The sequence below is a fragment of the Cucumis sativus genome, chromosome 6 (assembly GCF_000004075.3).
Source record: "Cucumis sativus cultivar 9930 chromosome 6, Cucumber_9930_V3, whole genome shotgun sequence".
In the NCBI taxonomy this organism is placed as follows: domain Eukaryota; kingdom Viridiplantae; phylum Streptophyta; class Magnoliopsida; order Cucurbitales; family Cucurbitaceae; genus Cucumis; species Cucumis sativus.
This window is the reverse complement of record NC_026660.2, coordinates 25,737,169-25,762,432: the sequence shown is the minus strand read 5'-3', so window position 1 is coordinate 25,762,432 and position 25,264 is coordinate 25,737,169. Positions and strand designations below refer to the sequence as shown.

At 35.6% G+C, this 25,264-nt stretch overlaps 4 protein-coding genes across 4 annotated transcripts; 3 read left to right on the top strand and 1 right to left on the bottom strand.

Moving 5' to 3' along the window:
• The first annotated feature begins 1,344 nt into the window (after positions 1-1,344).
• LOC101211342 (pentatricopeptide repeat-containing protein ELI1, chloroplastic) lies at positions 1,345-3,493 on the top strand. Its single transcript, XM_004141846.3, has one exon. It carries the CDS (start codon positions 1,436-1,438, stop codon positions 3,371-3,373), a length of 1,938 nt encoding a protein of 645 aa, XP_004141894.1. The 5' UTR covers positions 1,345-1,435; the 3' UTR covers positions 3,374-3,493.
• A 122-nt stretch (positions 3,494-3,615) lies between these two features.
• On the bottom strand, positions 3,616-15,808 carry LOC101211591 (WD40 repeat-containing protein HOS15). The gene is made up of 14 exons (XM_011659580.2): positions 15,528-15,808; positions 13,645-13,790; positions 13,093-13,540; positions 12,565-12,659; positions 12,370-12,416; positions 11,790-11,940; positions 9,190-9,253; positions 5,336-5,494; positions 5,130-5,251; positions 4,874-4,948; positions 4,616-4,669; positions 4,463-4,536; positions 4,305-4,379; positions 3,616-4,183 (listed from the first exon to the last, which is right to left on the bottom strand). The coding sequence occupies exons 1-14, from the start codon at positions 15,586-15,588 to the stop codon at positions 3,964-3,966; spliced, it is 1,791 nt and encodes a 596-aa protein (XP_011657882.1). The 5' UTR covers positions 15,589-15,808; the 3' UTR covers positions 3,616-3,963.
• A 2,271-nt stretch (positions 15,809-18,079) lies between these two features.
• LOC101215449 (cytochrome P450 81E8) lies at positions 18,080-19,966 on the top strand. Its single transcript, XM_004141948.3, has 2 exons — positions 18,080-18,980; positions 19,107-19,966. Exons 1-2 carry the CDS (start codon positions 18,090-18,092, stop codon positions 19,716-19,718), a joined length of 1,503 nt encoding a protein of 500 aa, XP_004141996.2. The 5' UTR covers positions 18,080-18,089; the 3' UTR covers positions 19,719-19,966.
• A 608-nt stretch (positions 19,967-20,574) lies between these two features.
• Positions 20,575-23,820, top strand: LOC101215679 (probable receptor-like protein kinase At2g23200). Its single transcript, XM_031886627.1, has 2 exons — positions 20,575-21,995; positions 22,098-23,820. Exons 1-2 carry the CDS (start codon positions 20,879-20,881, stop codon positions 23,552-23,554), a joined length of 2,574 nt encoding a protein of 857 aa, XP_031742487.1. The 5' UTR covers positions 20,575-20,878; the 3' UTR covers positions 23,555-23,820.
• The last annotated feature ends 1,444 nt before the right edge of the window (positions 23,821-25,264 follow it).

Here is a 25,264-nt window from a genome sequence, read left to right as displayed (position 1 = left end):
TAGGCAACTTGCATAACCCAATTAGATCTTTATCGTTTATGATATGTGATGTAATATTCTTATAAAAACAGAATCTAAACTGGTATGAGAATTTATTTTATGATCAAATAAGCATATTTTTCTATTGTAGCCAAATAATTAAGTTGTCACTCTAACGACAATTTGAATCTTTCTTCTTCTTGTCTGCTTTCTATCACATCCTTATTCTACACTTTCTTAGTTGAAGAGAACTTCTGTTAAGATTTAGAACAAAATGCAAATTATACGAAGTTGGGATAAGGATTAAAATGTTGGAAACAAAAGCATACAATGTCTCTAGAATACCTAAAACTAAAGAATATCCAAATTAAATGAGAGTGAAAGTTATTAAAAATCAAAGGTTGGGTTTGTTGCACTAATATTATTCCAGTAATATGGAAAAGGTTACAGAATATTGGATAATACTTATCCTGCACTAATTTTTGTTGAATGCTGTAGTAGTTGTTGTCTAATAATTGAATCTGATTCCTTCATATTAATGACATCGAAAGCTGAGAAGATCAAGAACAATAATACACAAAGCTTTTCACATAAGTTCAATGATTCTAGATTTTTAAAGTTATCCTTGTTAATTTGCTAATTAATTACTAAGGTACTTGACAATTTTTGCTCTTTATAATCTTCTTCAAATTCGGAATTATCCCTCTAATTTGTTGTACACAAGTTAAGATATTATTTAGGGTTTGTATTGAAGGTGCTAAATAAATAAATATATATATATATATATATATCAGGTTTGAAATATTTATATGGTAAAGAGCATTTGTGAAAAAAGTTGAGTAAGTTGAATTGATTTGAATAAAAAAAACGTAACCTAACTTACAAATTTGAATTTAATTGTATAAGGGGTGAAGTTGATCTCAAATGTATGTGATGTAATAAAGAGTAAGGAGAAACAAAAGTATACCGAGAGATAAAATATGATTTAACTCTCATCGTCCTAGACATTGAGGTTGAACATTTCATCCATACAATTATAATATGAGTATAAATATGAAAAATTAAATGATAGTAGTGACAACGAGAAAGTTCAGGAAGTACTACATATATAATCTTACCCTCGTGGAGACTTTTATCCTCGTTCCTTCTATACGTTCCTCGTTCTTTCTTCTAAACGCTGAGTTAGCAATCCAACTTTATAAGAAATTATTATAATTTCTATCGCATGTTGATTAAATATGCGCTTTAAAAATTAATTTCACCCTAACTTTAACAATCCAATTTTTATTAAGTTTGTATTCAAATTAAAATTAAAAAGTCCAAAAAATATTTTATTTCATAGTGTGTATTATTTTATTATTATTATTAATTTTTTGGTTAGTTTTTAGAGATTTTCCGGAAAATATCCCAATGAAGTGAAGTTCCATAATGAATTTCCGTGGCGCCAAATGATTGAATGAACACCCAAACGATGTCGTCTTCTTCCATTTTCACGGCGTCACATCCATCGCCGCCGTCAATTTTCACTACCAACCGTTCATCTGTCTTACCATCTTCTTCATCCACCGCCAGAACCTCCGATCGTTTCCAAGAAGTAGAAAGGTTTGCTTCACTTATCGATAAATCGAAATCCGTTGCCCATCTGCTTCAAATCCACGCTTCTCTTCTCCGTCGCGGTCTTTACCACAACCCCATCTTAAATTTCAAGCTCCAACGTTCATACGCTGCTCTCGGACGCCTTGATTGCTCCGTATTCGTTTTTAACACCTTCGATGAACCCAATGTCTTTTCGTTCAGTGCAATTATCCACAGCCACGTACAATCCCGCTTATTTGACCGAGCTTTCGGTTACTATTCTCAAATGCTAAGCTGTGGTGTGGAGCCCAATGCTTTCACCTTCTCCTCAGTCTTAAAATCCTGCTCGCTCGAATCCGGAAAGGTCCTCCATTGCCAAGCAATAAAGCTCGGATTAGGCTCTGATTTGTATGTCAGAACAGGACTGGTCGATGTATACGCGAGAGGGGGCGATGTTGTGTGCGCACGGCAACTGTTTGATAAAATGCCTGAGAGAAGTTTGGTTTCTTTAACGACCATGCTTACTTGTTACTCGAAGATGGGGGAGCTTGACAAGGCACGGTCTTTGTTCGAAGGAATGAAAGAGAGGGACGTGGTTTGTTGGAATGTGATGATTGGTGGCTATGCGCAAAGTGGTGTACCTAACGAGTCGTTGAAGCTTTTCAGGCGAATGTTGGTGGCGAAAGCCATCCCCAATGAAGTTACAGTTCTAGCTGTGCTTTCAGCATGTGGGCAACTTGGAGCCCTCGAATCAGGAAGGTGGATTCATTCGTATATTGAGAATAAGGGCATTCAAATAAATGTTCATGTGGGCACCGCACTTATTGATATGTATAGCAAATGTGGTAGCTTGGAAGATGCACGTTTGGTATTTGATAGGATTAGGGATAAGGATGTGGTCGCCTGGAATTCAATGATTGTTGGGTATGCAATGCACGGATTTAGCCAACATGCGTTGCAGTTGTTCGAGGAAATGACTGAGACCGGACACAAGCCAACTGATATCACTTTCATTGGCATTTTGAGTGCCTGCGGCCATGGTGGATTGGTAGAGGAGGGAAGGAGCTTCTTCAGATTGATGAGAGATAAATACGGAATTGAACCGAAGATCGAGCATTATGGATGTATGGTTAATCTTCTAGGACGTGCAGGACATCTTGAAGAAGCATATGGACTCGTGAAAAATATGACAATCGCAGCTGACCCGGTGTTATGGGGAACGTTACTTGGGTGTTGTAGACTCCATGTTAACATTAAATTGGGAGAAGAAATTGCTAAGTTTCTTGTTGATCAGAAGCTTGCAAATTCAGGGACTTATGTTCTTCTATCCAATATGTATGCTGCAACAGGCAATTGGGAAGGGGTTGCAAAGATGAGGACATTGATGAAAGAACATGGCATCGAGAAGGAGCATGGTTGCAGCTCAATTGAAGTCGATAATAAGGTGCATGAGTTTGTTGCTGGTGAGCGGAAACATCCCAAAAGCAAAGAAATATATGTGATGTTGAATGAGATAAATAGCTGGCTCAAGGCTCGCGGATACACACCACAGACCGATGTCGTTTTACATGATCTCAGGGAGGAACAGAAAGAGCAATCGCTCGAAGTTCACAGCGAGAAGCTAGCTATTGCCTTTGGGCTTATCAGTACTAAACCAGGAACCACCGTCAAAATTGTTAAGAACCTCCGAGTTTGTTCTGATTGTCATACCGTGATGAAGATGATATCAGAAATCACTGGACGTAAAATAGTAATGAGGGACCGGAATCGCTTCCATCACTTTGAAGATGGATTGTGTTCATGTGGAGATTACTGGTGATAAAATTCTATAAAAATTGTCTATCATGAATTTTATTCTTATTGATAATCCTGAACTATCAAAAGCTTGAATCCAGATTCAAGATTAGAATATGGACAAAGGAACTAATTCAATTCCACACGAAGAGCAAAACTCTATACAATGTGAGAGTCAACGAATATGATTCAAGTACAGCATTCATTTGAAAATATGTAGGAATTGATTGTGACCAATGAAGCGAAGCAATCCTAACAAATATACTGTTGCAAATCAACAATCGGCTAAGAATTGCAAACAACAGTTACAAATGCTGTACATAAGTCAATGAAAAAAAATCCTAACAAACATATTGCTGAAATACAACAATCAACTGATAAGAATAGCTAAACACAGTTACAAATGCTGTACACAAGTCGTCAAGATATTGTTGAAGTATGGACTATTATCAATGGAGTGATAAGTTACACAGAACAATACAAATTGACGTCAAAAAGTTGAAGAGTCTTAAGGTCTAGGTTAGAGAACCCCCCTCCCAGCGGATTTAAGTTCTCTTCCCCCGTCAGAAAAGAAGAAAAATATGGAAGCTAATTCTATAGGGACTTCTCAAAATCTCACATTCTGAAATCTAAGACACAAACGGTGTTGTTGGCAAAACAGGCAGCGATCTTATCACCTTCCTTGTTCCAGCAAACTTCAAATATACCCCCATTACCAGTATATGTTTTAACGATCTTGCCTTCCTTTAGTGACCAAATGTGCATTGATTTATCAAGAGATCCACTGGCCAAATACTCGCCATTTGGGCTGAATGCAACCGAATAAACAGGTTCCCTGGGGATTCAACCAATAGGATTAGTATAGACAAGTCTAGGTTTTCTGAAGAATAGGTCAACTTAGATACATTTCAATGTTATAAGAATCTTGAAACATATTTGACAACAAAGTATGGTACCTATGTCCATTTAAACTGCAGATAAGTTTCCCGAGTTCTACATCCCACAGCTTCACTGTTGAATCAAAAGATGCACTATAATACAAACAAACCATTAGGTCAGTCAAGTGAACAAATTATCACGAATTAAAAAAGAGAGCATCAAGACAGCTAATCACCTAGCCAACACCAACTGCTGGTTAGGATTATTTGTACCCGGTCCAGTAGGACTCCATCTTATGGTGTATATTTCCTGGAAAAATGATGCTGACATCATAAGATAATTGGAAAAGAAGTAGTGAGTAAAGCACATGAAATTGGATAACTGGTACCTTAGAATGTTCCCTAAGATCATAAACATACTTATCCTGCTTCATGCTCCATATCTGCATCAAACTTTCTGGTGAAAACAATTGGGGGAAAAATGGCAAGACACGAGATCCAAGCAGCATATAACAAAAGAATGGAGCGTGTGCAAAACACATCCTTTTATTGCTTTAGATTTTACTTTAAAATTAAAACAAAAGACAAGCTAAAATTCAACCCAAAAATCAGCGGCAAATGAATACAAAATTGGAGAATATAAATACCTTAGCAGTGATATCATCAGAACATGAAGCCAATAATGATCCTGTAGGATCCCATTTGACACAGTTCACTTCACCCTAAAAAGTGAAAAGTTATGAAACAAAATAAAGAACGTGCAACTTGAAACAAGATTAGAAAATTACACCCACCTCAAGAATGAATTCAAATCAAATCAATCAGATTCATAATTCACAATTCAACTAGATAAACAACTAGCAATACCAAACATTTAAAAGAGGGATGCGACAAAAAAGAAACCTGATGTCCAGCAAATGTTTTAATAGGGCGAGTCTCTCCAATCTTGCAGACATATATCATATTATCAGTGGAACTTGTTGCAAATGATACATTATTGCGCCAATCAACATCAAGTGTTGGACCTAAATGTACAAACAGCATCATTAGGGCAAATATTTTGTAAAAATTCTTTTTCCTTCAATAATATTCAAAGTACTGTATACAACCTGAATGAAATTCAAACTGTTGCTTCCATTCCTCTGCCTTCACATCCCAAACAATAGCAGTTTTGTCACAGCTTCCAGTGAGAAGATAATCACCTTTCTTGTTCCACTTTAGAGAAAATATAGGTCCTTTGTGCTTACTTAATGTGCTCCTTAATTCACCTAGACCATAAATAGAAAGTAACACAACCATTATGAAAGAACACAAGAGCACTGAGTAGTGAGTACAACAAAGTTCAATTAAGGAAAAATGAAATTATTCCAAATAGGTGTGTGTTGCACAGAGTTGTTTTAATTCTCATTTCCTTATAAAAATCTTCTTCTGTGTGTACTGTGAATGCTTATGTGAGAGGCAAGGAGGTCCTCTTAATGGTGGCAGTTCTTAGTCAACTAGTTCAAATAGTGATCAAGGTCGAGATTGAGAGTTACAAAAGTTGGTACCGACTACCAAGAATATTCCACCTCTTCTTCAACTCAGTTCCGATACTGCCCTTTTCCTCATTTTGTTGATGATGAGGCATTTTGCTCTTTCAATAGTTAGGTAGATGAATAATCTACTTATGTAGTTACACATCTTGGCAATTATTTTGGGTCATATGCAAAGGATCATTCTGTGAATTTACTAAGTCTCTATTCGGCAAGTTTGCAATCCATATACTAACGTACTAAAGTGATCTCATAGATGAATGGTGTACTCACAGAGGAAATGTAGGAAGCTGTATTCATATCAAAAGAATAAGTACAAAGTGTAGCATCCTTCCAATCTTTCCTAAGACTTTATCAATCCCCAATATCTAACCTTACATCACAACGTAAACGACTACATCAGAACATTCATTTGGTGTTCGTCCACGTACCCTTTCCATAGTTTGTGATCTTTTAATGCTGGCACTTAAGATCATCAAAGATTACATCTCTTTCATACAAGTTGCTATTAGTCCACCGAAGGAATCAAAGAAAGAAATTGCAACATCTAAACCAGAGTTTGGAAGGAGTCTGTGGCTCTAACAAGTCAACTAAAATGGAGTGACCTTAAGTTGCCTACTTAGCCCACATTTTCGACAGTCTTACTTTATTTGGTCTGCGAGCAAGTCCAGACATTTTTCATTGTAAACTGTTTCACATAAAATAAAAATTGAAAATTAAAAATTAAAACAAAGTTGATTGTAGATCAGAATCCTGTAATTTAGAGGCAAAATGTGCCCAAATTCAAACCCCTTCTCAATCAAACAGGTCAGTCCCTCCGAGCTTAGTGCATCCTCAATTTAAATACTATGTTATTTCTCTGCCTAATTCCAAGGTGAAGTTTTTGAGAGGTTCTCCTAGCGAAACGCTGATACCTTCATCTTAAAAGAAGTGTGTAACAGATTTTGACTCTCCTTTTAATGTGAGCAACAAGGGAGCCAAATACTTGTTGACAGCCGAGAAGGATGACTAGTCGATTAAAGACCTTTCAGAATCTGACATGAATGCTATGTTTTAAACAGAGGAGGCTCGCAAGCTCAGCACTGTGAAATTCCGGATCTCTAGAAGTCAATTGTTGAGAAATGTGGAATAGTTTTTGGTTTGAGACCATAAAATAGACTTGATCTTGTTTTTTCAGCCATTCAAATTTTGAAGTCTATTTTAGTGGAGCATGAGAGGAGGCATATTTTTTCAACATTACCCAGTGGACATAAGAGAGTTTTTCCATTTGGAAAAGTGAATCCAGCAAAGTCTTGTGGTTTTATCGCTTTTTTGTGGGTTGAAAGTTTTCAGCAAAGTCTCCAGGTCACAGGATTGTTTTTTGTCAAACCATACTGAAGCAGCATGGATGTTAGCTTTCTCTTGGTGTTTCCTCCCCACCACTTTTGAAGATTCCAGTGAACTTCAAGCTGATTTTGGGCTTCTAGTTGGATTTTCTTTTTCCTTCTTGTCTGCTTTATTATTAGTTTTCTCTTGTATTCTTGGGGTTTAAAAGGTTTTGATCAGCTCGTTTGTCCTTTTGTTTATGTTCATTCTTTTCGCTCTTAGTATAAATCTCTTGTACTTTGAGCATAAGTGTCTTTTATTATTATCTTTAATAAAGAGGCTCATCCCCGTTTAAAAAAGAAAAAAACTGTTTCACATTTCTCCATGGTGCCCAACCGTCCGCATACTAAAAATAATGTTATAGTTGCCTGATTGAAGAGGTAAGAAGTCCTCCACCCCCTCAAGTTTGTTCCGGTAATAGTCTCACTCCTCAACAGACCCCTTCTCCACTTAAATAATGGACTAACTTCCTCCAATGAAGTTATCCATTACTTCACAGGCTCACACCATTACCAATTTCCATAAAGCATCCCCTTTAACATTACTGTTTGAGGCAGAGTAATGCCGTCTATGAAAAGGTTAACAATAATAGTGTTTTTTTCGAATCGGTTTGACATAGATGAGCAGTTCGATTTGGTTTCGATGAGATTTTTTTTTACTTTTCGGTTCGGTGCGATAATAGTGTTAGCTCAGCAACACTGCTTTGCTTCTGTTCCTCAGTTCCACCTTCATCAACTTCTTCCAATACCAATACAATCACCAACCTTTCTCCCTTCTCTAAAGGTGAGTGGTTCTCTTGCAAATCTGTTTGTAGTTCAATGATGCACGACCAAAACCCAAGTCCAACTTGATGTTTGATGCATAAATCCAGTAATCGCCTATTTTTTCCAATAACGAAATTTTACTATTAAGTTTTTAGAGCAGGTGACCTTTAATTCAAGAACTACATGGACCTATATTCTAGTAAAGGTATAAAGCACAAACTACTTATTTTAGAAGTTTTCCTTTTTTTTTTCTTATAGAAATGGCTTTCATTGAGAAAAACTGAAAAAACTAAGCGCAAACAAAAAAACCAAACATATTGCCTAAGGAATAATTACAAAAGGTTTTTGAAACCAAAACTCCAAGATAAACATGAAAACTCACCAAGGAACAAACTTTACGAGGGTCTCTCTCCACATTTCAAAACACACTTTATTCCTCACACAAAATACCGCACACCCCCACAAGCCAAAGAAAAATGATCTTTCCCTTGGAAAGGCAGATGGAAGAGGAACTCCCCAATCATCACACAAACTTCTTATTTTGGAAGCCTTTAGTTAGTTAACGATCATGCCCACTGTCATCCATGAATTTCTTGCCTCAACTTATGTGGGACATGTACTTAAATCCTACAGGTGGTCATCATGGCTTAAATTCATTCTTTTTTTCCTTTTTCTTTTTTTCCTTTAAGAGAACGAGAGATGTATATATTCATTAAAATAAAAGTTAAAAATAACAGCCTAGGGGCAAAGGGCTTAGGTTCTTCCCGTTGTTAATAATAGAGCTTAAATTCATTCCCACCAAATTTTTATTATTTTACATTGGCTCTTAATGACCATTAACCAAACATAAGTCACATAATACATTTTTATTATTTATTAAAAGAATTTTAGAAAAAAAAACAACCGAACATCAAGCTCATTCTTTAAACCTAAGATTGTACAAATGTTTTCTTTTCTCAATGGATGTTAAATCAGATATACAAAATTTTGGTTTTAGGTTTTATTAGAAACTTTACTATAAGATACAAGATCAGATTTGGGTTTCTTCAACTTTTTGTGTGTTAAATATAAATATCACAACTTAAAACAGTCTATTTATTCAAATGTTCATATACTCTGTTTATTTAAACTGTGTCAAAATAGGTTCACGTCCTAATTTCTGAGAATATGGCATGTTGATGTTTTCATGCAATTGGACACCTTTGATGTATTCATTTAGTAATTCTTGGCAGTGACGTATCTTATTTATACTTCATGTTCAAAAGATAAAATTCTAGGTAGCAAATTAATTACACAGCTTACCGTTGGTGCTCCAAATTCTAGCTTGTCCATCATATGAACCTGTAGCAAGTAGGGTCCCGTCTCCCTACATAATGGAAAAAAGCTACAGCTTTATGATCATGATAATAAAGCCTTGTTCACATCTAGCAATGATGCAAACCTAAATACACAATGTTTGACATTCTTACAAATTTTTTATTAAGGAAAATAAGAAAATAAGGAATTTTGTCGATACACACAACAATCATAGGAATTAAAATTAATGCATATACATAGGACAAATAATATAGGGATGGAATATATTACATCCCATGCTCATAATTTGGAATCCCAATTCAGCACCTAACGGACCCGACATTTCCCTACATACCTTACGACCCGGCGACGTCATCTACTTATCTTGAACTGCTTCCAATAGTGAAAAATCATCCCCACAAACCAACAAAAGTCTTTTTAGTATGCTTTGTTCTCCCAAACATGCTTCTTAAGAAAATTCCTGAGAGGTTGCCCAACATAAGATTGCTCAAGCTAAGAAGACCTAACTATGAAGTTCTTATGATTGAGCCATGAAGAGGTAGGTGCACCTTGGTATGAGTAGTGACTTTCAATTCTTTTAAGCCTTTTTTTAAAGATACTCTCCTATCCTCAAGATCTCTCATTTAGATGTGATCTCAATTCACTCATGTCCCCCTCCTATACTCGGATTGTTACATGTCAACCAACTTTCGCTTGGTTCATCCAACCACATCTTACTGGGAAAGTTTCCGCTCTAATACCATCTATGACGTTCCAAGCCCAGTTATTTGGAATCAAAACTCGGCACCTAATGACCCTGGCAACCCCGGCAAGCAACACCATCCTTGCTAGTCTTGAATGCCTTTAAGAATGAAAACCATCCCCACAAACCAAAACAAGTCACAGTTAGCTTAAAGCAATTCTTATATTGGGTGACCTTTTGAGAATTTATATAGGAGGCATGTAAGTGAGAACAAAGCATGCTAAAATGACCCATGTTGGTTTGTGGGAGTAGTCCTCACTCTTAAAGCCATTCAAAACAAGTAAGGGCCATGTTGCCAGGTCTCAAGAGATGCAAAGGAATTTCAACGTCATTAGGCACCCAATCTGAATTCCAATCATGATCTGAATCCTGGTTCCAAGGCATTATAAGGGTTCCTCACAACCCTTCAAACACACTTATTTCTCACTCGCCACAAATTCCATAACATATCCATGCCCCAACAGTCCAAGGAAAGCAACTCTTCCTGCTAAAAGGCAAATGGAGGAGGAATTCCTAGATAAAACTAATGGCACTCCTCTAGGGAGCCAACATGAAACTAAACTATGGAAAATATTATTTCACAACAAGCTCGCAAACTCACATTTTCAGAGAAGATGATCCAGGTCTTCCTCCACCTTCTGACAAAGAATTACACTAAAAGAGACAAACTAACAAAAGTAACTTCCTCAAAAGTCGGTCTATAAAGTTCAAACGACACGACCAAGTGAGACTTGCTAGGAAAAGAATTTAATTTTCTTCGAAATCTTGATAGTCCACAAAACATCAAAATAGACTCACTGACAAGGGAGGTTCCAGCATAAGCCAAAAGAGAAAATTTCTAGAGGAACCATCTAACAGGTCAAGAATTCAGACTTTAACTCGTGGAACATCCCTTGTCTAAAGCCTGAAACCAAACACTCCAATCAAAGATGAAAAGAGAGAGCGAAAGACAACCCCCGTTGCTTCCCTTTCAGTCAATAATGCTCAACAGAAACCAAATTTAAAAAATAAAAAATAAAGCTCCCCGGCCAAAATATAAAGTTAGAAATGAAACAATGCTCAAGGGAAGAGAAATGATAAAGTTGAATAGAGGATAGACGTCTTACCCCATGTGGAACTTTCCAAAAATATGTTACAACAAAGGAAATGGGAGGAAGGGACCCTAGTGAAACATCCTTCAAAAAGTTTCAAAAAGTGCCTTTAACCCCACTCAAAAACTAGTCAAAGGGATGAGGGTCATGCTTGCTTCATCCAGCTTGCTTATAATAACTCTATGCAATAGAACCACTAACTGTGCAACTAACATCCAATAGAACCACTAACTTGCAATAGAGCCACTGATCCATAAATAAATTTCCTAAACTGAAATTGCAATAGGCCTATTTGCAAAGCTAATAGCCAAACAAACACATACACACCCTCAGTAACGGTAGCACAAGGGGGAAACCCAAAAGGTGGTGTATTTCTCTTAAAGGATGAAGCATAGTTTGTTAAGAGGAAGATTTTGAAAGAAAATGACTATAAAATCTCCAAATGAAATTAAAATCTATAATATGAAAGTTACTAGAGCAAACATTCCTTTGATTAGCAAGTGACTACAAAATGATAAAACCAAGCTACAAAAAGAAACAGTAAATGAAGCAAACACAACCAGTCTACCAAGTCTCATAGAAGAAGATACTTAAAAGATAATAACAATAAAATGGCATCCCTTTCAACCAATAAAACTGACAATGGCAAAATGATATCACATTCTACTTAGCATCCTGCAGATAGTTTAGAGGTGAGAGCTCATCAATACCATATATGTGTAGACATTTTAAAAAATGTTAAAGAAACTCACATTCCAATCTAGAGTGGTAACATCTTTGCTCTTCTCGTTAGTTCTACCCTTAACATGCTTCAACACCAACACATTTAAAGGACCACTTTGACCTCCAGACCTACTGCTGCCATCCGCTATTGGCCAAATGCGTGCTGTCGAATCTCCAGAACTGTAATTGAAGTAAGAATCTAAAAATGTGTGTGTATATATAAGAAATAGAAGCCTCAGGATCAAAAGACAACCATAATACGCTTTTATCAGATTTCTTTTGTGAACTTAGTTTTTTGTATGGTCATGTATTCTTTCATTTTTTTCTCAATGAAAGTTGTTTTCATTTAAAATAAATAATATGCTCCATGCAAAGAAAATAATCCAAACAGAGAAACTCGTGTGTAAATGGACCGGTAACAGAAAGGGGAGGAAAACTGAGAGCTATAACCTGTGACCAGCATTTAACCCCACACAAATCACAAATTTCTCTATGGTAGTACAAAGCTAAAAGAAGTAATATGATCAAAATAACAATGAAATGTAAGCCCTTAATATTTTCAAGGCAAAAACAATTTGAATATTTATAGTGTATAAAAAAGGGACCTACCCCGATGCAAGAAGAGAACCTGTTGGATTCCATGCACAGGCACAAACCTAGATGTGGAAAGCAACAGATCGTCACATAGGCATACAGCTGGAATAGAAAAATTGGGGATAAGGGAGAATATCAAATATCAAACCGTTCTTTTGAGCAGAAATAGAAATCATAGATAAACAAAGAAGATTGACAAAATATTCCCACCTCAGAAGTATGTCCTTGCAAAATTGTCACATCAGAACTAGAAATTTCACAGGACTGAGATGTTGAGGTCGTAGATATATCCATTGGTTCTGGTCCTGTGAAATACAATAGTTGATACAGAAGTTCAATCATCAGAAAAGTTGAATGCTTGTATGTCTGTCTGGAAAGATTGGTGATGAGGGGGAACAACAGAACCCATCCTCTTGTGAGGCTGTGAGGCAAGGCAGAAAGAACCACTGGAAAAGTGGTTTAGAATATCCTATTCTAACATTTTTGTGACTTCATATGAAGTATGAACCCACAGATCACTTAATAATACTAACCAAATTGTAAGAAACGTACACAAGGACAAAATAACCGACCACCAAAATGATATGTATTAGGTCAAACAGTTCAAAAAAAGCCAGATAGTATCTGAAAAACACATTATAGGAGAAGGCAATGGTATGGCATACTATGAAAACAGCATATAAAAGTAATTTCATGGATACAAACATGGACTAAAGAATAACCCTGGCGAAAAGATACCTCCAAAAACTCCATTCTCTCCTTGGTTTGCATGGACCTTTTCATCTTGATCCATAACCATATCTCTATCTGTGAAATTCTCGTGTTGCTTTTCTCGCTCCTTATCCTTTTCTATTTTATCTCTATCCTTTTCATGCTCCTTCTCCCTTTCCAGTCTTTCTTTCTCCCTTTCTAGTCTTTCTTTCTCCCGTTCCACTCTTTCTTTCTCCCTTTCAAGGCGTTCCTTCTCTCTTGCACGTCCACGTTCAACTTCACTTTCACGTCGTTCCTTCTCTCTTACACGTCCTCGTTCACTTTCCAGTTCTTTATCTAAATCTTTATCTTTCTCTTTATCTTTTACTAAACTCTTCCTTTTATCTTTAATTATTTGACGCAATTCGTGGACATCTTTTGTAATAAGGTCCAAAGGCTGTAGGAAAGAAAAATCTTCATCTATATCTGTATCATTCTGACAAGATTAAAACAGAAGTATCTCAGATTGCAACCCTGCATAGTTCTTAAATAGATACAAACATACAAAATTAGGAGAGACATGCAGTTTATTGTGCTAACATTACTCAAATTAGCTTCCATCTCCAAATATTGAAGCCCTTTCTGTACAACGGTAACTAGAGCACCAGGAGGAACCAAGTTGCCATCAATAGAACACTTGTTAATGCCAGCTTCATATCCTAAAGCGAAAGCTGAATGGATAAAACCTAAAAAAGAAACAGGCAGCAGGAAGAGAATATTAAATTTTGTTTTCTTTGATATAAGACTAGTCAAAAATACAAAACGAACAGAGATTGAAATTTCAGAGAGAAACTAGCAATTTTCAATTGTTTTTAATAAGAAACAATTTCATTGATTATCCAAAGAGATACCGAAAGGACCCATCAAAGGGATTGCAAAAGATGTTTTCAATTTGCAAATCTGATGTTGAAGGGTTGTATGAGCTTGCAAAATAGATAGATCTAAAACATCCTTTAAGGATCTATCCTTGCCTTGGAAAATCCAAGAATTTCTCTCTTTCCAAATATACCACAAGACCACACTCACAACGTTTGTCCATAAGAGCTTCTTGGTAGTGTTGAAGGGGTGATCAATCAGTAGCATTATTGACCAAGCCCATCAATCTTGGGGAGGGTCAGATGACAATGCAAAGGCACTAAATAATTCTTCCCATACTCGCAACTAATTAATAAACTAATATTTAGAGAGAAACTAGCAAGTAAAAAAGGCACTAAACAGAGAGAAATTTACAATTGATTCAAGATTTTCCAAACATGTGTGCAGTAATTTAATAAAGCTATACTTAGATGAGCCTAGGCACGTATGTTTTAACTTTTACCTAGACTCAAAGGATTGGGAGAGGAAGGGTTCAGAATGGGAAACTCTAAAAATATTGGGGGTCCTCAGAAGGTACAGTATAGAGTCTCCAATACTCTCCAAGTTTAATGGCTATTTGAGGATTTTTATTTCTATCTCCATTCATTTTCAGAATATAGAGGAGGATTCAGGCAAGGTGAACCCGAGTTATAGAATGAAGGATCTGTCTGGAAGAAGTTGAAAGGTTTGTTTGAGTTTCGAAGTTACTGTGGGAGTTTTAGATTTTTTTCTTTTAAAAAAAATACAAAATTTTTCTTTAAGTAAACAAATAGCGTCTAATGCTCAAAATACACATTAGCAAAATAAAAACCTCTGGACAAATAACAAACCAGGAAAAACTAGTAAGGTGAAAGAAAACCAAGACAAACACTGTTGAGGTTTAGAGTGGTTGACACACGATACTAAATTTTCTAAAAGCCAATTAAGGGAACCATCAAAATCTAAGTAGATAGTTAATGGTTTCATTGAAGAGTGCGAGCTTTGAGACCCTCACCCTCACCTTGTGAGAGAAGATGTACACGGTCCAATTTGCAGTCAAGGAAACACATGTACTTAGTTTTTCCCTTCAATTGAACTAAGAGAAAAGGCAAAGCCACGACGGTTACCCAGATTATTCTCATTATTCGCACCAAGCAATTAAGTGGAAGGAACGCATGGCTCGTAGCCGTAGTTAGTGTTTCACTCACGTATGCAAAGCCTAACCTACTCTAGAACTCACATATTGACACCACATCAAAGCATCGAAAAACCTAATAAAACCACACAGTATGTAAAAGAAAAAGGAGAAAGGAACAAAAAACTCAAGTAAACCAAACCGACTAGAGTTACATTGATCAACAAAATTAGATTACAGGAACACAAAAGTTGTAGCCCTAGCCTGCTCAAGAAACCAACCCGCGCTGATACATTTCTAAATATTCTTTAAAAAAACAGCTCAACATTTCCTTCTGTTAAAAAACCGAATTGAATTCCAAAGTTCCTCATCGATTTAATCTATACAGAAGGCAGCAAACCAAACAAAAATGAAGTTAAAAAAAAAAAAAGGATAGGAGCTAGAAAAGAAGTACCTGATTCTTGAAGGTACCGAAAGACGAGGTAATTCAATTCGACGGAAGTGATGGACGTCATGGCAAAAGAACGCCGGCTGTGAGGCCGGAGAGAGGTTAAAAGATCATAGGGGGAGGGGGAGCTGGAGGAGATGAAACAGAGAGATTTTTTCAGTAGGGGGAGTTGGAATGAAGAATGAAACGGAAACCCACTTTATGTTAACGGAATAGAGAGCCGATGAAACTGCAGCTTTCTTCAGCCTTTCAGGGCGCCGAATAAGTCGTAGAAAGAAGGAAAACCCACGGTTTGGTGTCGCGTTAACGAGAACCGTCAATGACATTACGCTATGCCGTCGTAGAACTGGCTTAGATGACCCTCCAATCTTATACTGCCATCTGGCTGTACCCTTCATTTACTTTGTCGATCTGTCATTGACAGCTGGGGGAGCCCGTGATTGCAAAATTAGTTTTTGGTAAAAAATCAATTTTCATCACAACCAATTTGGATAGCTTTCCAATTTTATCAACTTTTAAACCTGAAACTTCAGATGAGGGTTTGGGACTCATTTTTTCTACTAAATAGTAAATATTATTTTAAATTCCTATTTTAAAACTCTCATTTTTTTGTGAATTTATTATTTAATTATGAAAAAAATAGTTTACACATCCAACACATATTATCATAATTTAAATTAAACTAATCTGTATCTTAGACACAAAATATAATAGTCAACTCTTGCCTAAAAGTATTTTTAAAGATAATTTTGAGAGATTAGAAAATCAGTTTATATAGAAAAATGTGTTTGATAAAATGAACGGTTCATTAACCAATTTGTTCCTTATGTAAATTGTATTGATGCAACATTAAATTACCTTTTTGTAACTACTATAAAACCATATTACGAAATTCACATTTTCCTAGTATAAATCATAACACATTGAATCGCAACCTTTTATGAATGTACCCATCACCCCCGTTGAGATGTCATTCATACATTCTCATCGTCGAGTATAGCTAAGTGAAGTAATCTCAATGCCTCAGCAGGTACGACCACTTGCCATACATGGTACTACCATTTTATATCATATCACAAGGCAGTAATATGATATTCTTACACCATATCACACAAGTGTATGTTTTTTCATACTTGATCATAAAGCAAGTATAAGTTGTTCATTACATAGGGTATTAGAACATTTCACAAAACGTAAATCATAATCCATTCATTTTAAAAACATGTTCAATTTACAAATCAAATGGCATCATTAAATAAACATCAATAGTCAAAGTTCAAATGTGATTCAAAAATCATTATGGTTTCCAAAACATTTTAAAAACCATTTACCGTCAAGATGAGATTTCCTTATAGCCTACGCACCTAGTCAAACTCCTTGTCAACCTCAAATGCGTGATAGCTCTAAAATGTCTTTCTCAACCCCTCGTTAATTCTTCAGCTTTTACTTAGCTCGGAGTTCATATTAAGTTTCCAAAACTTACAAGAATCCCCGTTGTTTATATACTTTTCTAGTGATAATTTTCATGAGGAAATGATTACTTTTGTTTGGTGGCAAGTTTCAATGAATCACATTCAGCCACGTTGCTCTCATCGTCTGAATTATGATCAATAGTAAGCGGTTAGATTAGATTGCCAAATGACTGAGCACCGCCTTTCATATGTAAATAATTATGAGGCCAACTACTTATTTGTTAATAAATCTTAAGTCAATGCCCCAAATCGAAGCACTTCTAGTTAATAAATCTTTATCACATAACTTAGGACGCGATCGGGATCTCACAATAAATACTAAGGGTGCGTTTGGAGAGAGAAATAGTTATGAGAAAAAAATATTATAATAATCTTATGTTTGTAATAATCAAGTGTTATGATAATATGTGTTTGGGGTTAGAGTTATTATTGGTAGTGTCGCGATAATACGTGTTTGGAAAAAAGATCATTGTTGTAGTATTATGATAACATGCTTTGGGGAAAGAGTTATAGTTGTAGTATTATTATAAGTTGTGTTTGGGAAAGAGTTATAAGTATAGTATTATGATATAAGATGAAATAGGGAAAATTTGGAGGGTTAGGAGAAGATGAAATAGAAAAATTTAGGGTGTTATTTAACCATAATCCCTACAAATGCAAACCCTTTGTCTAATTCCCTAAATCCCTACCTCAGACACGCTCTAGGCCATCATTTTGAAAAGTAATGTGCATTTCTTTCTTTCTGATCCGCAAAATTCCAGTTTGATGTACCACATTTGCTAGTCAACTTTTTGACCACATGGCATATGAATATTCAAAGGAATGGTAAGGATCTCACAAGAGAAAATTCAAAGTTCTGGAAGTACAAAAGTTGTTCACTATATGCAACAAATAGAAACAAGGAAAGTGCCTTATTATCAAATCATTCACGTAGCTACTAATTACTACTTAATTAATAATATTCATCTCTCCTACAATTTAGAATTTTAAAAAATTTATAACTTGGAGAATACTCAATTATAATGTCTGTCCTTCTCCATTAGGTATATTTATATATCAACACAAATTGAAATCATACCCACAAAAAAAAAACACCATGGATTTAGACACTTACGTCCTCTATTCTTCTCTCTCACTTTTCTTTCTTCTTCTTGCTTTCAAATTCATCTCTCGATCTCTTCGACTTCGCAATAACTTACCGCCAAGTCCACCCTCTTTTCCGGTCATCGGACATCTCCATCTCTTGAAAAAGCCAATCCACCGAACTTTCAGCAACCTCTCTGCCAAATATGGCCCTGTTATGTCTCTCCGCCTTGGATCCAAGCTTGCAGTCGTTTTATCCTCCTCGGCGGCGGTGGAGGACTGCTTCACTAAAAACGACGTTGTTCTCGCCAACCGTCCACGTTTGCTCGTTGGAAAATACATCGGCTATAATTACACTACCATGATTGGGGCTCCATACGGCGACCATTGGCGGAACCTTCGTCGAATTGGCGCCATTGAGATCTTCTCTATATCTCGAATCAACAAATTCACGGACATCCGAAGGGATGAAGTGATGCGAATTGTTCGAAAACTGTCACATAATTCGATTCATCAATTCTCGAAAGTAGAAATTCAATCGGCGATGTCGGAGCTGACGTTCAACATCACGATGAGAATGGCGGCTGGTAAAAGGTATTATGGCGAGGACGTGACGAATGAGGAAGAGGCGAGGAGGTTTAGGGAGTTGATTAAAGAGATTGTGGCGGTAGGAGGAGTATCAAATCCAGGGGATTTCTTACCTGTATTGAATTGGATGTCGAAGGGTATTGAGAGGAAATTAATACAACTGGGGAAGAAAGTGGATGCGTTCTTGCAAGGGCTAATTGATGACCATCGTAAGACGAAGGAAGAAGGAAGGAACACGATGATCGATCACTTGCTTTCTCTACAACAATCGGAACCCGATCACTATAACGATCAGATAATCAAAGGATTTATATTGGTAATTAATAAATTCTCCCACTTCTCTATTTTATTTATCATTTTTTTTTGGAAGAAAGGTGGATTTCCACAAATTTTTAGTTAAAAAGTTGTAATAAACTTACCAGAAATATAATAAATTTTGTAGATATTACTAACGGCTGGATCCGACACATCCGCGGTGACAATGGAATGGGCCTTGAGTCATCTCCTAAACAATCCTCAAGTGTTAAAAAAGGCAAAAGAGGAGATAGACACTCAAATTGGACAAGAAAGACTCGTGGAGGAATCAGACATTTCTAAACTACCTTATCTTCAAAGAATCGTCTCTGAGACTCTTAGGTTGAATCCTGCGGCACCCATGTTGGTTCCCCATTATGCAACCAATGACTGCAAAATATGTGGGTATGATGTGCCACGAGACACAATGGTACTAGTCAATGCTTGGGCCATACATAGAGATTCAAACGAGTGGGAGGATTGCATGAGTTTTAAACCAGAGCGATACGAAAAATCAGAAGCTGTAGAGATACACAAGTTTTTGCCTTTTGGATTAGGAAGGCGTGCATGTCCTGGTTCTGCCATGGCACATAGAGTGATGGGTCTTACTTTAGCAACTCTGATTCAATGTTTTGAGTGGAAGAAAATTGGAGAAGAAGACATTGACATGAAGGAGTTGTCTGGTGCCATAATGACCAAGATGGTGCCATTGGAGGCCATGTGCAAAGCTCGACCCATCATCAACAACATTTTTTACTAATAAATATCTATTTCTAGTAATTTACATGTACTTGTGTATTTTTTTACAAGAGATAATTGCAAATTTAACAATTAGATTCAAAATAATTAAGTATATAACAACATTTTAAAAAATTTGCAAATATAGCAAAATTTGTCAAATTCTATGAATGATATAAGTCTATCACCGATAGAGCATGTTGTAAATCTTGTACTATCACTGATAGAGTCTATCAGTAATACAAGTCTATCAGCGATAATTTTGCTAAATTTGCATTTTTTTTAAATGTTATTATATTCTTAATTATTATTTATCAAATAGTTATCCATTACAATTACTGTTTTTACAATACTAGTTTTTTAATGAGACATTTTATTTATCATAATTTTTAATTTAAATAAGTGAGTGTATGTCTAATAAAGAAAAATCATTATCTATAAAAATTGAGAGGTTGTTTATCGCATGAATTAAGTAAAACTATAATTAATATCATTAGGTAAATAAAATACTATTTAAAATTTTTAAATAAGTTATAGTAAATATTATTTTAAAATTCTTTCTTCACTCCATTTTTACTATTTGACTATTATTATTTATTTTTCAAACTAAAATAATCTAACAAAACCTCCGTTCAACCTCGACCAAACATACATAATAGGGTAATAGAAATTTTGTTAAAATTTTTGGTCAAAACTGTTGTGATGGTTAATGTAAAATATTATTGAATTGTATTCTATTTATCATCGTTTTGTGAGATGTTGAAAAATTTATGAAAACTTAGGCTTCTTAAAATAGATAGATTATTTCTTTTATTGTCCATTGATTTTGGAAGATAAAAGAATATATAATATAGATTCCATAGAAGTGAAAAAGATATTCGCTTCAAGGATTGGTAAAATCAGAAAGTGGCACCATCGATCGTGAGGAAAAGTAGTGCATGGTTCAAATCCCATTTTTTCCCATCTTTTTTATGTTATCTTTTCCCGACTTAGATTTAGGTTCTTCAAGCAGAAATTTTTATGTGAAGAGCATTTTCGAATTGCTATCATTGCACTATTTTCAGATACAGTTTTGAACTATTTTTTCTCGACAGTAAGCAACTTCCGAGTCGACTTAATTTCTTTGTCATTATCACTGTATTTGTGATCCTTTATCGTCTTCTCCTCCATCTGTTTTCTTCAATGGAACTAACCTGTTGTCGATGGGCTGTTGACTGTTTGAACAGTTCAGCATCTATTTTCTTTTCCCTCTCATTATTCATTCTCATCTCCCTTCCATTCCATTCCAAATTTTCCATCTACAGAAGAAACCCCACTTGCTCTGTACCCACCATTTCCATGGAAATGGTTTCGAGCTCTGATTTCCATACCCTTTTCTCTCACATTTTCCTCTGTCTTCTCTTCTTCTCTCTTCATGTTCAATCATACACTTCCCCAGATAAGTATTTTGTGAACTGTGGATCACAGACCACTGTTTTTAATGCTGGCCGGAGCTTCATCGGCGACTTGAATACCACCAATACTATCAGTTTCAGATTCATCCCACATAATTCCGGTCAAGTCGTCGATCATTCCACTGAGTCTCCATCTCTGTACGATTCCATAAGGATTTTCAAGGACCCATCATTTTACGAATTCGAAGTCGACCAAGATACTGTTCATATTGTACGTCTTCATTTCTCCCCTTTCAATTTCTCTACTGATTTATCCACATCTGTTTTCAACGTTTCTGCTTCTGGGTTCCTCCTACTTCGAAACTTTAACTCCACTAATATCCGTAACAATTCTACCTCAATTGAGGAATTCTTCTTGTGCTTAAACTCAGGGGAAAATTTTCGGATCTATTTTTCACCAAATTCTTCATCGATTGCTTATGTAAATGCCATTGAAGTGTTCCCCATCCCACCGAACTTCATTCCAGACAAAGCTAAAGTGATTACCCTCGCCGGAGAAAAAGGTGAGTCCAAGATTTTCCCATCTCTAGTTTTACATACAATTTACAGAATCAATGTGGGAGGTCCTGAAATTCTCCCGGACACAGACGGACTGTGGGGTAAATGGGAACAAGAACAGGACAACACTTATCTATTGAATCCGAGCTCTGCAAAAAACAGCATTCCTCATCGAACAAAACTGAAATTCTTGAATGAAGACGACCATTATTTTGCGCCTGAACTCGTATACCAAACTGCCAAAGAATTGATAAATTCCTCTCTTAACTCGATCAATATAACATGGCATTTTCCTTCAAGAAAACATACTCGCCATCTTCTCCGACTTCATTTCTATGATCTAATTGGTAAAACATCCCACGGTTTTCTTTACTTCAATCTTTCTATTGGCAATAGGTTTAGTAAAAAAACTGGCTCTTCTGATTTGGTTAATCATCCATTTCATTTAGATTTCTTGGTGAATTGTGGTGAAGATGGGTTCATTAGTGTCAGTGTTAGTCCTCATCCAGATACATTACAGTCCAATGCTTTTTTGAATGGGGTTGAGATTATGGAAGCCATGGATGAACATACCAAAGATCCTGTCGTCAAGGAAACGAAAAACAAACGTGTGGGTGTTTTTGTGGGTTTGGCCTTTGGGATTTTTGGTTTGATCTGTATTTTAGGCTTTGGGATCTATTTTGGTCTGAAATGGAGGAAGCCAAAATCAGAGAAAGCTTCACAAATAACGCACACAAAATGGTATCCATTACCTGTATTTGGAGGTGGAAGTACTCACAGCAAGTTTACTGAGAGAACCTCAAGCAACTCCCCCATCCCCAACTTGAATCTTGGGTTGAAGTTTTCTCTCGCCGAAATCAAAACGGCTACCAATAATTTCAACAAGAAATTCCTTGTTGGTGAGGGTGGTTTTGGGAAAGTCTATAAGGGAGTTATGAGAAATGGCATGAGAGTAGCTGTCAAGAGAAGCCAGCCAGGGGCTGGACAAGGTATCTCCGAATTCGAGAGAGAAATCACGATACTGTCACGAATTCGACATCGGCATCTCGTTTCGTTTATTGGGTACTGCAATGAAGGGCTTGAGATGATTTTGGTTTATGAATTCTTGGAGAAGGGAACACTAAGGGAGCATCTTTACAACTCAAACTTTCCTCCCTTGTCTTGGAAGAAAAGGCTAGAAATTTGCATTGGTGCAGCTAAAGGCTTGCATTACCTACACAAAGGCTTATCCAGTGGAATCATTCACCGTGATGTGAAATCAACTAACATTTTGCTTGATGAGAACCTTGTTGCTAAAGTATCTGATTTTGGCCTTTCAACAGCAAGTTCCTTGGATGAAACTCATGTAAGCACAGATATTAAAGGGACAATCGGGTATCTCGATCCTGAGTATTTTCGAACACGACAATTGACACAGAAATCTGATGTGTACTCATTTGGGGTAGTTCTTCTTGAGGTTTTGTGTGCGAGACTAGCTTTGAATCCAACACTTCCAAATGAGCAAATAAATCTAGCAGAATGGGGATTGAAGTGCAAGAAAATGGAGTTGCTTGAAGAGATCATCGACCCAAAATTAAAGGGTCAGATCGATCCTAATTCCTTGAGAAAGTTCAGTGAAACAATAGAAAAATGCTTACAAGACGATGGTGAAAATAGACCAGCAATGGGGGATGTGGTGTGGGATTTGGAGTATGCATTGCAACTTGAACAAAATGTTCATCATAGAATGCCGCATGAAGATAGTGAAACCAATGCCAACGAGAGCTCTTCAATGTTCATTCAAAGAATTCCTTCCATTGGTTCTTCCATTTTAAGAGAAGAAAAGGAACATATGAGTCAAGATCTAGACATTCCTTTAACTGCTAGTCAAGTTTTTTCTCAAATGAATCCAGGGGAGGGCAGATGAAAAAAAAAAAAAGTTATGGAACAGTGAGATTCTCGGAAAGCTAAAATGTGTTTATTTGGCCGTAAATAAATCAACCGATAATTTGGGTGTTTGGGACGATAAGTAAGTTATTTGATTAGAATAGTTTGAGTTTGAGTTATAATAGTATGTGTTTGGTGTGTAGAAAATAATACAAAAAAAATGATGAATATGTCCAACCGTAAAAACGGTAACAAACGAAAAAAAGCAAAAATCAAAGTGTTGGTTGAATAATGATGTGTTATCTATTTTTTACACATATTTGAAACCAAACAGAAAACTGGAAGCTAAAAAAAAAGAAAGGAATTGTTAAAAAATTGTATTTGTTTGATGAATTTAACAAAAAAAAAATAAGGAATTATAGAAGGATGTAGAACGCTAACCGGTGGGTTTAACAGACGAATGGGAAAAAGCTTCAGAAGTAAGATTTGAAAAACTGATGGTTTAAAAAGAGAAAGAAGGACGTATTGTAAAAGAAGAGATACCGTTAGAAGGAGCAAAAAAGCTCAAAGACGAATATTGAAAGAAGCAGAAAATGATTTGGAAACCACACCTAAGGGATAATATGGTAAAACCCAACCACAACGTAAACAAAATTCAAACCTTTTTTTGTTTTTTTTCTCCTGTAATAAGGACAAGTTTCCCTTTCTGAAATCAAATCATATCAAACAATTTAAAATTTTGATAATTACAAATATAGTAATTAAATTAAAAGTAATAACTATATAACAACATTTTAAGAAAGTTATAAATAAAGCAAAATCCGTTGTAGACTTTTATAAATTTGTTGAAATGTTGTTATATATTTGATTATTATGATTGCAATTGCCATCAATTATAAATATTAATTAAGATAAAGGAATAATTGATCGAGTTAAAAGTATCCAAGTGTGATTGTAACCATCTCTACAGTTTAAGGCTGGTTCATGGAGCTTACAAATATATCATTTAGTGATAGACTTATTTCGTCATTTATCACTTAATGATAGAAGTTAGATTTTGCTACTCTAAAATATTTTTCGGTCAACCCACCGCTAGAAGATATTTAAGAGTTTGATAGTGTTGAGAGTATCAAATTGGAGCTCAAGCAAAACATTAAGTTGGGACCGTTTGGTTTGAATCGCTTTCATTCCCTTCAACACTTTTAGAAGATGAAAATTCTCGACTTCTATGGACCATGAATATTGAAAGACATACTTGGATATAATCTTTATCATCTATTTTGTGTTTTTCTTTTATGTTAGTTCTTTAATTTCTTTGTTATTTAAAACTCTTCTCATTTTCATTTATATATATATTTATTTAATAAAAGTTAAACATTATTATGAGAGTTTTTTTTTTTTTTTGCTAAAAATATATATAATACAACTTAAAGTCAGCCTAGTTTAACTCATATTTGATTGGTTGAGTTAAAAACTTGCAAGACTAACCAACCCGAAAATATGTATTGAGTTGAGGATATATTCCAATCCAATTCATTTATACATTTGTTTTCTAATGGATTAAATTTGTTCAAAAACCTTCCTCCATAAACAGCAAATTAATTCAATACATCTAGTCTCCTTTCGAAACTAAAGTCATATAGAGTTATATATAATACAATATTTTAATTAAACAATATTTAACAAATTTATTCATGTGAAAAATGGTAAAAAATAGGAAGATTAACAAAATATATTTACACTTTCTCAA